This window comes from Gopherus flavomarginatus, chromosome 3 (assembly GCF_025201925.1).
Source record: "Gopherus flavomarginatus isolate rGopFla2 chromosome 3, rGopFla2.mat.asm, whole genome shotgun sequence".
Classification (NCBI taxonomy): domain Eukaryota; kingdom Metazoa; phylum Chordata; order Testudines; family Testudinidae; genus Gopherus; species Gopherus flavomarginatus.
In genome coordinates, this window is record NC_066619.1 from 136149997 (window position 1) to 136163228 (window position 13232).

A 13232-nucleotide genomic window follows, 5' to 3' on the forward strand; every position below is an offset into this window, starting at 1 on the left:
GTTTTTAAGCAGAGAATACATGACAACATAATATAATGGTTTTATTGATGAGAGTCTGGCATAACACTGCACTACTCACAAACTGCAAAAGCCACGAGCTAGGCCAACCATCCCAGATGAGTACCAATAAAACATTTAAGCCATGGTACCACGTACATGCACACCACATATCGCTGAATAATTTCTACAATTATTTAAGAAAATTTAAAAAAGCTTCATGGAGATTTTTTTAATATACTTCTGCCTCTTAAGCCAAGTGCTGCAGTTACCATGCACCCTAAATGCACAGGGCTCTGCAGCTAATCCAGCAATTTTACTACACCTCAAAGTGCCACAATTCAAAGTCGGTTATTTCAAGAATTAGGTCTCATCAGAAACAGAGATTCTCCCATTTTCAACAGTATAAAGATCTTGTTTCTAGCTCAGCAAGGTAGTGTTACAACAGACCTGAATGCTGTGACTTTTTTGCAGAAAAGTTATTAATGTTCTAGGACAAAACATTGCCCTCTTTGGGCCCAAGTACATTTTGGTGGAGGAGAGAAGAGGACTTTCTGTATTTGCGGGAAGGTTTCTCTGGCAGACTTTTTAAAAAACCCACTCAGCTGTCTGAAGCTACTCAGGGGTTTGGAACATCAGAAATCATCTCAGTGAGACAGTGAGGTAGCTAAAGGTGCACCTTAAATTCATTTATCATATATCTTACACATACGTTATGATATATTATAAATGTCTGTATATGTTAAGATATTAACTCAGGCAATTTTCAATTGTCAAACGAAGTTGACATGTATGATAACATGAACTGCCAAAGTAAATATTTCATGTTGGTGTCTTCCCAGTGGCATGAAAACAAGACAGTATTACTGCTGATCTTCACACTCCATAAAAAGGGGGGGAAGTCTCACCCTGCTTTGGCCTGGGTTCCCACCAGCTTTGTGACCCTTGCTTTAGATTTAGATGTCAGTAAGTAAAACCATCGCTTTCCTCCACCTCCTGAAGATGACATACCTCAGGATCATCTGTGTAGTCAAACATTCTAAAGATGACTCTCGGCATAGGGTAAACTGAATCTTCAGTGTGAGGTGGTGGAGTGAAAGGAGGCAGATTGTGCTGCAGTGCTTCACAGAGGATGCTGTCAAAGGCAAGATAGGGCCTCAGAATGTGTCTTTCCTGCCAGCGATCTTTTTTCAACTTCTGAATCTGAGCCCAAAGGCAGTCTAAATACTGAAAACAAGACAGAAAATATTTTTAAATATCAGATACAGTATCTCAGGACATTACAAAATTCTATATCGTCACTTGCAAGAGCTTAGTTTCTCCATCAGCCACTCCAGAAAGCCCTTCAGAGCACCAGGCATTTTCAAAAAAGATTTCTTCATTACTGAACTCACATATTCAGAAAAGCAAAGCATCTGGCTAGGCTGCTTATTAGCAACCATCTATTCATTTAGGAAATAAAGACTGATGTTTGGTTAAATTTAGTCATTTCTATACACAGAAGAAAGTAGCCTTCATAGTGCCACATATTCACAAGTGCTGTCACTTAAAATTCTGCTACTAATAAACTAACCCAGTGCTCTACTATTGTTAGTGACGGGGCGCATATAAGCCTATGATACATTCAACATAAGCAGGAGCAGCAGTAAATTATTTCCTAAGTCACAAATGAGAGAAAACAAGGGAAATACTGAGACAAGAGACAACAGCTTCTAAGTGCAGTTTTCTATGTTTCGGGTGAACAGAAGCCATGACAATTCTTATTTTCTTGACTTTAGAAAACAAAATTAAAAAAAACTTGTCAGAAAAATCTTTCAGAAATTGATCGATACTTTACTGACTCAGTAATCAGCACTTTTAAATATGCATCCCTATACATTTTGTATCTTGCCTGTAGCTTCTCAATATCCTGGTGGTAGCATGTTCCCATAAGGACAGGGAGTGAGGAGTCACATTCCCTCTTTGCTTGATGATATTGGGGGGGGGGGGGGGGGCATGCAAGAGGCCTGACCTGTCCATTTTTTGCCACAGACTCAGCCCCCTGCATGTCCTCTTCCCCCCAAGGCTGCCAGAAGTGGATCCTGTCCCAGGTAAGAGTGGCCCAGAGAAGCTGTGAGGAGCACCCCTACCTGGGGTGGGAGGGGTCTCTCATACCCCAAAGCCCCTCCCTCCCCACCCCAGAGCAGCCCCTGGCCCATGTCCCCACCCCAGACCCCTCCACCCAGGGCAAGTGGAGGGTCTGTGGCTCCCAACAGCTGGCTGGGCAGCTCTTGCATTGGCTCAGCTCAAGCTCTTCGGCTCCATTGCCAGGCCAGAAGCCTGAGCAGGGTATGAGCCACGCGGGCTGCTGTGGACCCTCCATCTATCCGGGGGGGTGGGGGGAAGGGGGGTTCACGCAGCATGGACTGGGGTCTGCTCTTGAGGCCCCCATCCTAGCTTCTGGCTTGACCGGGGCCTCGTGACCCCCTACTTTGAAGCAGAATCCGTCGCCCCTGCCTCTTACTCAACTCAACAGAGCCTACGCTTACTCTGTGACAGAGCTTTTCCTGTGAGCTTCAGAGACACACCAAGCTTCAGAGCCTAAGGAGATGCTACAATCTTGAGTGGGAGGGGTCAAGAGTACTGAACACATTCGCTGAAGGGGGAGCATCTTTCCCTGAGCCCCTTGTGCTGCTCCATTGCCTGCTATGTTGCCGAGGGCTGAACTATGCCAATAGCTCTGCATTTCACAGGAAAACAGTTCCTTTGATTTCCCACGAGGTGGCCAAGCTGGGATCCCCGGCCACCACTATCAATGCAACTCTTCATACCTGTCTTCTCGGGGGAGGAGTGGGAGCGCTGCCTGTGCTTCTTGCCACACGACAGCAGGTGGAGTCCTTTCGAGAGTGAAGGAGACAAAAGACAGGCCACTCAAATTGAACCTACTGGTGAACACAAGACAGCTGCAAAGAATGAGGTCACTGAAGGGCAAACAGTGCAGGTTCCCTTTCTGTCAAAGTTAGTGTTGTTTTCAACACCATGCAACTCTCCCAAATGGTGACTAGATAACTAGTTACATCATGATACCCAAAAAAGGGAGCCTCACAGAACTCTTCCTGCAGTGATCTCAGTCTTCAACCACTGCTCAACTGAGCAGCAAGTGTTTTCCTAAGTGGTGTGCCAGAAAACAAGTGTCTCCCTGTAGAATGAGCAAGCTTTGCACAGGTTTAGACCTGAGAAACTGAAGACAGCTGGACCTAGAACCTACTGAGGATAACAGAAAACATGGGGAAAGGGAGAAATTTTTGCTTCAACAAGATCATTTTCAGAAGTGTTTTAGCCTGAGATTTTTCTACTTTTGTTACTACATAGCAAATAAAATCCATTTACCTCTTCTTGTGGATGTGGTTTGTCAGCAGACCAAACTTGTAACATGGGTACATGGATCTTCTGACGCCGTCTATTACATATAGAAAGAAAAGCTATCCATTTTAAAACTGAAATCTAGACAAAGTAATGTTTTCTGTTGTGCATGTACAGCATTCGAGCTCCTCAGCTGAGGTAGCTTTGTAGTAAACTAACATTTACTAATCTGTCAGATACTATTTAAAGTGCTAATATAGGTTGTCCTTGCTGCAATGTTGAGTTAACTCATCCAGTTATAGTGGACATTTCACAGCACAGAGTGACTATTAGCAGCATCCAGTGTTTGAAAAGAAACAGAGAAGTTGAGCCCCCATCACATTCTTAGCTTGAGTGTTAGCAGCACTCAAGCTTCAACCCATAGCCCAACTGGCCAGCGAGCTCAAGTTTAAAGCACTATTTAACTTAAGCTATAGATCTGTATGTGGACAGGAGTTGGGTTGGGGCACACACAAATTAACACTGCAGTAAAGACAAGTCCTATATCTTTAATGAGCTGCTGTTAAAGGAACTCTTAAAAACGATCCAAAATGAACAGAGATCTAGTGTTTTTGCATCACAATTATAAAAGCTAAACAAGTTTTGGAAAACTGGATCTACTAGTATGAAACAGGTGCTTCAATCATTTAGTGTTAAAAAAAAATCCCACAATCTATGCCATTTCACTGTGTCAGACTTCTGAGAATTATCAAGTTTTACAATTTTAGATTACTTTTGAATGACCAATAAGCAAAGCTATTTATTCTACATTTCACCAGGTGTTAGGATAGAGGGGACTGATGTTGGCTGTAGTCTTACTTCAAATAGCTTTCAGTCTGGGACAAAATGCGGTCCATCTCAGCGTCCTTCTTCTCGTACAGTTCCTTTCCAACCCAGGGCAGAGATGACAGAAATGCAAATACATACCAGTCACATCGCACCTGCAGAGAACAAGGGGAAAAAAAAATTATGTTCCATACTTTTAACAAGGAATTTCTCAAGAAGCAACCCATTTTACTTGGGTTAGAGAGAATACGTTCCTTTGAATACAATGGAAAAAATCACCTAGAATCAAAGAAATAACCATTACTTTGGAAAGTGCAGCTATACTTCAATGCTAGTTCATAGAGCCACCAGAACCCAAAGATGTGTTCAGCAGCTCTCTGTTTAAAAGCCTGAATGTATTGCAATGTGTGGATATCAGATATATGCATGTTCATGACATTAAATATCTGGATAACCACACTTAAGACAAGGTGGTCGGGGTAGTATCTTAACTGGACCAACTTCTTAAAAGAATTAGTTAATAAAAGATATTACCTCACTCACCTTGTCTTTCTAATATCCTGGGACTGATGTGACTACAACTACACCACATACATACTTAAGTTGGTAAGGTAAAAATATTGTGCACTGGCAATATTAATTGTAATGATTTAGCCATCAACTTAAAGATATTACTACAAAGGAATCTTTATCTCATTAATATTTTAGATTAGAAGCAGTAAATATTTAAAAAAAACAAGCCATTTACTTGCTACTGTGTGTGTTCTTTGGCCAGTGAAACCAAACACTGACATACAGGTTTTGTTTCAAACACTGCAGGAAAGCATAATAAAATTCCATTGTCTGTTTTTAACACAGTTTCGGGTTCTCATAAAATATGTAGTTTTTAACAACATTAAAATTTTGGTTCAAATTGAAGTTGACAATTGCTTTTCAAAACAGAACTGCGCTTTAAAGAAACAGTCTGTAAAAACGGCCTTTTTCGTCACGAGTTCTCCCCTACAGGTGCATTCAATAGCATACCTGCCAACTTCCATAAAGACAAGACCTGTACTCAATTTTGACTTCTGTATCAATAGAACTGAAAGTTAGAAAACAATTGTATGTGAAAAGTCTGTTTGAAGACTGTCAAACATACAGCTAAGGGTAGCATAAAATCCCTCTTTACCCTGTAAAGGGTTAATTCTTCTTTTACCTGAAAACTGTTAAGAAACTCAGATAACCTTGTTGGCACCTGACCAAAAGGACCAATAAAGGGAGAAGATACTTTCAAATCGGTTGGGGAAGGTTTTTGTTTGTGTCTTGGGTTTTGTTCTCTTTGAGTCAGCAAGGAACTAGGGCAGGAAATATACATCTCCTTAAGTATACCTGGACTAAGCATCTAGTATTGCAGAAATAGTAAGTAATAGCAAAGAAATGCATTAGATTATCTTTTGCTTTAGCTTGTGAATTTTCCCTGTGCTAAGAGGGAGGTTTATCCCTGTTTTTGTACCTTTAAAGTTTTACCTAGAGGGGAAATCCTCTGTGTTTTTGACTCTTGTTATTCTGTAATGTACTTACCATCCTGATTTTACAGAGGTGATTCTTTTACCTTTTCCTTAATTACAATTCTTCTTTTAAGAATCCGATTGATTTTTCACTGTTCTTAAGATCCAAGAGTTTGGCTCTCTGTTCACCTGTATCAAGTGGTGAGGATATTATTCTCAAGCCTTCCCCAGGAAATGGGTGTAGGGCTTAGGGGAACAGGACTCCAAGTGGTCCTTTCCCTGATTCTTTGTCTAAATCACTTGAAGACAATGGAATTGTATGGATGTCCCTGAGGCCCTCATCTGGCCTTCAGAATCTTTACACTACCGATGATGACGCAGAAGAAGCAAAGTGCACAATCTGATTCTCATAGACCATGGTAGATTTGCATGGCCGGCTGTTAGACAATAAAATGTTTTCCTTGTAAAATTGGGTTGTAATTAATTTGAAAGTCACTGAGTGAGAAAAGCCATTTTTAGAGTCATTCAGATTAGATCAGCATTTTAAAGTTTCAGACACGAACTTGGCAGAGTCTGAGGATTATGTATATGCCAAATTTGAACGTAAAGAAAGCCATCTGAGCCAACTGACTGTATAGGGGTCAAGTACTTTATTTTTTTCTCCAATTACCACAGCTACCTTCTAGCCATACTATGGAACTATAGTCAGCAACCGATTTAGGGAATTTACCATTGCACCAGCCCATTTTAACCCCTTACATGGCTGGTACTGTAAGTGCTGGGCTGTGAAAAATTCCTGATAGACTAGCAAGTCATTCACAAAGTAAAGACTCCTTTGCTTACCTGGGGCACATCTTCCTCTTGAGTCACACTCACAAAGTTCTCAAACATAGCTACCATTGAAGGCGCAGCTATTACATGACAATTCACAAGGTCAGACAGAAAACGAACCTAATGGGTAAAGAAAAGTTCTGATGATACACACATTTCTAGACTCTTCTCTTACTACAAACTTGCTGAAGTAATCGCAAGTCTGAGACCTGACAACAAACAACTATTCATTCAGCTACTAAAACAAACTACTAGGACAAAAAAGTTATTAGCACTTGCCAATAGCACAAAGGAAGCATGCAGTGTAAAAAATGAGTCCCTCTCTGAACAACGCACACTTTAAGCATTGCCCCATAAACTATGTCATAACAGCAGCAAAGAGTCCTGTGGCACCTTATAGACTAACAGACGTATTAGAGCATGAGCTTTCGTGGGTGAATACCCACTTTGTCGGATGCATGTCATCCGACGAAGTGGATATTCACCCACGAAAGCTCATGCTCCAAAACGTCTGTTAGTCTATAAGGTGCCACTGGATTCTTTGCTGCTTTTACAGATCCAGACTAACACGGCTACCCCTCTGATACTATGTCATAACAGTTGCTCTCTAAAAGAATGAATTAAAATTATTTATTTTGGGAGGAAAAATCTCTTGCACACCTCACATCTCCTCCTAGTACACCTATGGAATACTGGATGTTGACTTTAGAACAGACCAGTTTCCCCAGTATCACAATTAGACACATCCTACTTCTCGCAGGTGTAACAGGGACAGCACATCAGGTTAAGGGGAAAGGAGCATAAGAGGTGAAAAAAAATACTACTTACTAAATACACAGCTTCATTATACATATTGGCTTTCAAACATTCTTTGAGCTGACGAATCATAGCTTCTACAAATTCCCCACCAAAATTGTAGTTCCTGGCGTTCAGCAACCCAACTAATGTTGTGTAAACGGTAAGCTTTTCTGGTAACAGACGTGCACTGATTTAAATGTAGAAAAGAAAAAAAAAATATTGCATCAGATGTTAATCTGTATCATAAGCATTAATATCCGTCAGTCTCACACTGAAGTTAATGTGAGTTGGATAGAACTTGTTATTGACAATAAAAATGGCATAAGAGCCTGGAATGGCATTTACTGGAAATTTTAAACACTTCATAGAGGTGTTTTGAGGACTATTTTATAAAGAGGCTTTGAAATTTAAAAGCCACAAGACAGCATCATTTTACAGAAGATTGACAATTTAATGTTAGTGAACCAGCAGCCCAACTTGGGTTAAAGTAGATTTTAAAACAGAGTCCTAAAACTTTTGTAGGTTTAAAAAAAAAAAAAAAAGCTAAACTAAACTAGAGTAGAAATAATGATTCTCACACCCTCTTCTCTCATCCCTTTTATACACATTTTAATATGAATATGACTAAGCAGTTCAAGAGCTAAAGGCTGTGAAGATTTTTATGCCCTACTAAACAAGTAATTTTTGTTTGGCCTTGTGTAACTCCTTTGAATACAGTGAAACATCAGGAATACATAAGAGACTTTATCCTTTCTGTATCTTGTGTAAGATGAGGTACATTCTGCATTGCATATAAAAACGTTTAAATTTAAACACAAAAAGGCTATTGCATCAACATGACTGATTTTAATTGGAAAGTGCTTAAGAAATTCAAAGGGATAGTTCTGAAGATAATTTAGGGCATCTCCTTAACTATGTTTTGTATTCATGTGTACTTTTGTATCCTGACACTTGCATTACTCTTGTTGGAAACAAATTAACTCCTCGACTAAGATTGTAACTTGCATTACAATTGTCAGAAAAATGTGGCTGTTATATCATTTGACTGCACGTTCAATTCTAATTTCACTTACCCTGGAGTTTAACACCTCATCTTACACAAGATACAAAGAGTATAAAAGTGCAACACCAAGGCCCAGAAGAAATGCCACTAGTTGACAGCTTCAGCAGAGGTTTCTCAGCATCAAGGCCCTCCCTGCAGACCCACCCTACCAATGATGAAAGATGGCTTGCTGTGGTGGGGAGTAGGTCTGGGACCCTCTGTCTGCTTAACTGCTCTTGGAGCAGACGAAGTCCTTAAGACAGGGGTGGGCAAACTTTTTGGTCCAAGGGTCACATCTGGGTATGGACATTGTATGGCAGGCCATGAATGCTCATGAAATTGGGGGTTGGGGTGTGGGAGGGGGTGCAGGCTCTGGGGGGGGGCTGCGGATGAGGGGTTGGGGGTGCAGAAGGGTCCTCCAGGTTGGGACTGAGGGGTTCAGGGCATGGGATCAGGTAGGGGTAGGGGACTGAGGTGCCAGAGGAGGGCAGGGGTGCAGGTTCCAGGTGGCACTTGATACTACTTCTGGGAGCTGCTTGAGGTATGTCCCCACTCCGGCTCCTGTGCAGAGGTACGGCCAGGAAGTTCTGTGTACTGCCCCTGAAGCTCCCATTGGCTGCGATTTCCGGCCAATGGAAGTTGTGGGGGTGGTGCTTGGGGCGAGGGCAGCATGTGGTGCCCCATGGCTGCCCCTACGCATAGGAGTCAGAGAGGGGGACATGCTGCTGCTTTCAGGAGCCACTCAGAGCAGGGAAAGCCCTTGACCCTGCTCCTCGGCTGGAGCACCGGAATGAGGCAAGCCCTGGACCCCACCCCACAGCTGAAGTTCGAGGGCTAGGTTAAAATGTCTGGAGGGCCAGATGAGTCCCCTTGGCCATAGTTTGCTGACCCCTGCCTTAAAGAGAATGCAGTTTTTCCTCCAGTTGTTACTGTTGCCAATTTCCTTGGCTAAAAGTAAACTTAAAGTGTCAGTAATGGACGAGCTGTTCATACGAACATTTTAAATATGTCATGTATGTTTGAAAAGCATTTAGTGTAGATAATACATCATCACCTGGCTCCACAAATCTTTTGCATACATACACTGTACAAAGAATTCTTAATATCTTGCTTTTGTAGTTTGGCAGATCAGCCTCCAAGACACCAGCTAGGCCTTCCAAGTTGCTCTCCAAAGACGAAGTACTCTAAGAAAAGAGATAATTTGAAAGCCATCACAACCAAATCAAGGGATAGCCAGCCAACTCTTCAGTAACAAGCTTGTTTGAATGGAAGATTATTTTATTGTGCTCTTATTGATAGAATATAAATCTGGGTAAGAATAAAAGTTTGTTTTTTAGTGGGAGTGATGTTTCAAATTTCATCTGGCTATATGAGATATTTTCAGTTTGCTGAAAGTACACAAGAGATTAGTAAGACAAGGCAGCAAGCAATACCTCCTGAATTCCGCACAAAATTGTAGAAGGCTGTCCATTTCTTTGTTACTCTCAATCTATTGCAAATATATTAAGGGGCAGGACCATCCTAATCTCATTTAAATGTTTTTTAAAAAAGAAAAACTAAAAAGATCCCTTAAGTAGCTATAGCCTGGATCTTGAAACATACAAGGGCCTCCCATCGAAGTTAGATACCTGTGCTGCCATGCCCCCTGAAATGCAAAGAATTAGAACAGTTCTGTACTGTATTTACTTGAAACACTGCCAATTAGCTTTACACAAAAGGCATTTCTAAGGTTTTAACTATTTCAGCAATCTGGACAGCAGGAAAAGTTAGTGAGCATACTATTCAATTAATTTCACCAGTGTTCAACAAGCAATATAACCACAGAGTAGTATCCAGTTAGAGCAGGGGTTCTCAAATTGGGGGCAGAGATCCCTCAGGGGGCCATGATGTCATTACATGGGGGGTTGTGAGCTGTCAACCTCCACCTCAAACCCCGCTTGCCTCCAGCATTTATAATGGTATTAAATATATTAAACAGTGTATTTAATGTATTAGGTGGGTCCCACTCAGAGGCTTGCAATGTGAAAGTGATCACCAGTAAAAAAAGTTTGAGACCCACTGAGTTAGACCTAGCAGAACATGACTAAAGTATTTATAGAAAACTGGGTGAAATTAAAATTAAATTAGCATTTACAAACACTAACCAGTCAGTCCTATTTACTACTTATTTTATACCTTATTTCATTACCTGGCTTCATGCCATTTTTTCTTCTCTATAACACACTGAAGACAGTTCCAGAAAAAGACCAGTCTATCTCCTGTTTTCCCCTTCTCTCCCTGTCCACCCTCACTTTTTGATTCCCATCCATAGCAGTTGGGATCCGTGCATGTGGGATCTTCCTCTTACCCTGTACTTTGTTTATTCCTTCCTCCATCAAAATCCCTCAATAAAAACCCTGCACTTCTCTTTTGAATGTAATCCATCAGTATCCTTTTCCCCCTCTGACACCCATTCACTAGATTGAGGACTGCACTAGTAACCACTGACACAAAAGTCGCAATTCGTGTACTAGACAGAGCTCTCTCAGAAGCCTCAACTCTTACATCCAAAGATTCAAAACCAATAGCTCAATTTGTCAGAAGAAATTGCTACTCATACCTTCTCTCCAACTCTGCATATTAAAGATTCCAGTCTCTCTTCAATTTCAGATGGCTCAGATGTTCTCCTCCTTTTATGCGGTTGTCCTCCTGTTTCAATACATTCATGAAACCAAGAATACCAGTTAAATAATTCCTCGACTGCTTTAAAAAATTTTTTTTGAACAATTCTGTCAGTCTCAGCTCACGTTCCAGTTCTGTACTATAAGAAAAATTACCTACAAGACGTTCAGGTGTTATTATTTAAGACAGACCCAACAAACTTGAAAACAAAGCTAACGTATTAATTAAAACATATCCAGTTTCTGTAGCTATTTTACTCTCTAGGATTTTATTCACAGAGAATCAAGTCCTTTTCACCCTCTTATTTGAAAGAAGTTTTTGGAAGTGCATTTCTGCTTAAGTGCAAGACACAGTATCAGTGGCACATGCAGAGTAAGTTAAGCATATGTTATAGAGTTAGCAGTACCTAAATACTGCTCATCTGAAGTACCATTTGGGATTATCTGGCACCAAAGATAACATGCCTAAGCACAGATGCCCATGTAGCCTTTTACTTATCAGGTTTTTTATTTTGGAAAAAAAAGACTAGACAAACAAGCAAACAATCACTAAAAACCTTCTAGAATCGATATTAAACTCAATGCTCATACAAAAGCTGAAAATGTTGCTAGCAAAAGTAGTCGAGTTCTCTGTCTGTTGGAGTGCATCAAGTTAACTATATATGCCCCAAAAGAGGCATCTGTTCTATACATGATCTTATCACACTGTCAACACTAGGGCATTAAGCGACATGACTGATGGATATCACACGTGGTTCATTTTCTCACCATCTCCCCAGGGTAGAACTGTACATACCATGCATTTTGTTTTAGTAGAGTTTCATCTGTTTTAAAAGCCGCACACTGCTGTATAGGTGGTAGAGAAGGGAAGGTGGAAATCGTGCCCCTTGCAGCTGGAGCAATGGTGGCGAAGTTTGTAACGGTCCTTCAAACTCCCGTAGGAGCTGTGACAGCCTGGAACTGGCCACTGAGAGTCTGCATCCTGCACAGATGAACCTTCCCCTTATGGTAGTAAATTCTATTGTGCCAAGAGAGTGAAGCTGTCGACCACAGTCCTTATGCCAGAGCTTTTTAGCTGATCTTTTAGACATGTCGGGCCCAGATCATTGAGCACCTTCAAGAAAAAGGACTGAGACCTTGATGTGATTCTGTAAGAAGCCAGGGTAGAGTGCAGGACAAGTTCAATGTGCTCCCGGTAACCTGTGTTGTAACGTTCTGTACTAGGTGGACTGACAGCTTTACGTCCAGGTATATCACATTAGTATTAGTGCCAGCAAGGAATCCAGGAGCCACTAACCTGCAGGCTGACAGTCCGATCAGTTGTGGGTGTGTACCTTTAATAAAAAGACTGCCTCATGGCTGCAAATTCTCTGAAGTGACCACCATAATCTTGTCCAGCTTCAGCCAGCTGTTCACATATCAGCTGATACCATCCAAACACTGGACTATCTTGGTGATAGTGGCATGGCTGTATGCAGTAAAGAATAGATAGAGGTGGGTGTCATCTGTATATTGCTGGCACTTAAATCCAGCCATCTCACCAGTTTACCTAGTGGCTGCATGTACAGCTGAACTGGGGAAACCGAGGTGGGCTGTTTGTTGGCAGGCATGACAGCAGATCCATGCAGTTTGGGAAGCTTCCCTAAGTGTGCACCCCTTCTCAGTGAAGCAGAATGCTAGTTCTTCCCCATGCTCAGTGCTGGTGTGGGCTGTAAGCACTTGGTACAAGTGGGTTAGCTCTCAAGACATGATCTGACAGGTTCAGCAGAGATTGACAGGAAGGTTCTTGCAGCCTGTAATACAGCCTCAGCATAGGCTGGCAGAAATGCTTTGTTTCAGCCTTTGTTTTCTACCTTCTCTCCATCTAATGCAGGTTGTCAAGAAAACCAAGGAGATCCATGTGGTGATGGGGAGGAAGGGGACATTTGGGGCCAGCATACTGATGGTTGAGGCTACTATACAATGATGGTTCACCATATTTTCAACTCCTGAGTGACAATCTGCTATTAGACTCGCCTGCACCTATACATACCCCCATTGCATTCAGATGGGCTCTGCACAGTAGAATACAAGGCCACACAGCAAGCAGGTGGGGATAGATATAGTTTAAAATGTTTTTAAAAGGGTATAATGCTACTCAAAGCTGCTGTTGCTACTGCCATTAAGTGAAATAGATTAGCAAAAGTAACGTTCTTGGCATCTAGATTGTGTCTACTACAGTGCTTTATAAATCAAGACAATGTAACAGGC

General features: G+C 41.5%; 1 protein-coding gene across 3 annotated transcripts in view; it reads right to left on the reverse strand.

The window, feature by feature from the left end:
- The window catches only part of NCBP1 (nuclear cap binding protein subunit 1), a 46786-nt gene that overhangs the window by 32567 nt on the left and 987 nt on the right, over positions 1-13232 (reverse strand). The window contains exons 1-8 of one of the 3 annotated variants that reach the window (XM_050948234.1): positions 11779-12434; positions 10922-11010; positions 9406-9506; positions 7311-7467; positions 6495-6602; positions 4198-4319; positions 3367-3436; positions 1009-1224 (exon numbers count right to left, since the gene is read on the reverse strand). In XM_050948234.1, coding sequence (XP_050804191.1) covers positions 1009-1224; positions 3367-3436; positions 4198-4319; positions 6495-6602; positions 7311-7467; positions 9406-9506; positions 10922-11010; positions 11779-11785 — 870 coding nt within the window. In that variant the 5' untranslated portion in view covers positions 11786-12434. Of the gene's footprint in view, positions 1-1008; positions 1225-3366; positions 3437-4197; positions 4320-6494; positions 6603-7310; positions 7468-9376; positions 9507-10921; positions 11011-11778; positions 12435-13232 lie in introns of those variants that run through there. The other 2 variants (XM_050948233.1, XM_050948235.1) reach the window with 2 other exon arrangements.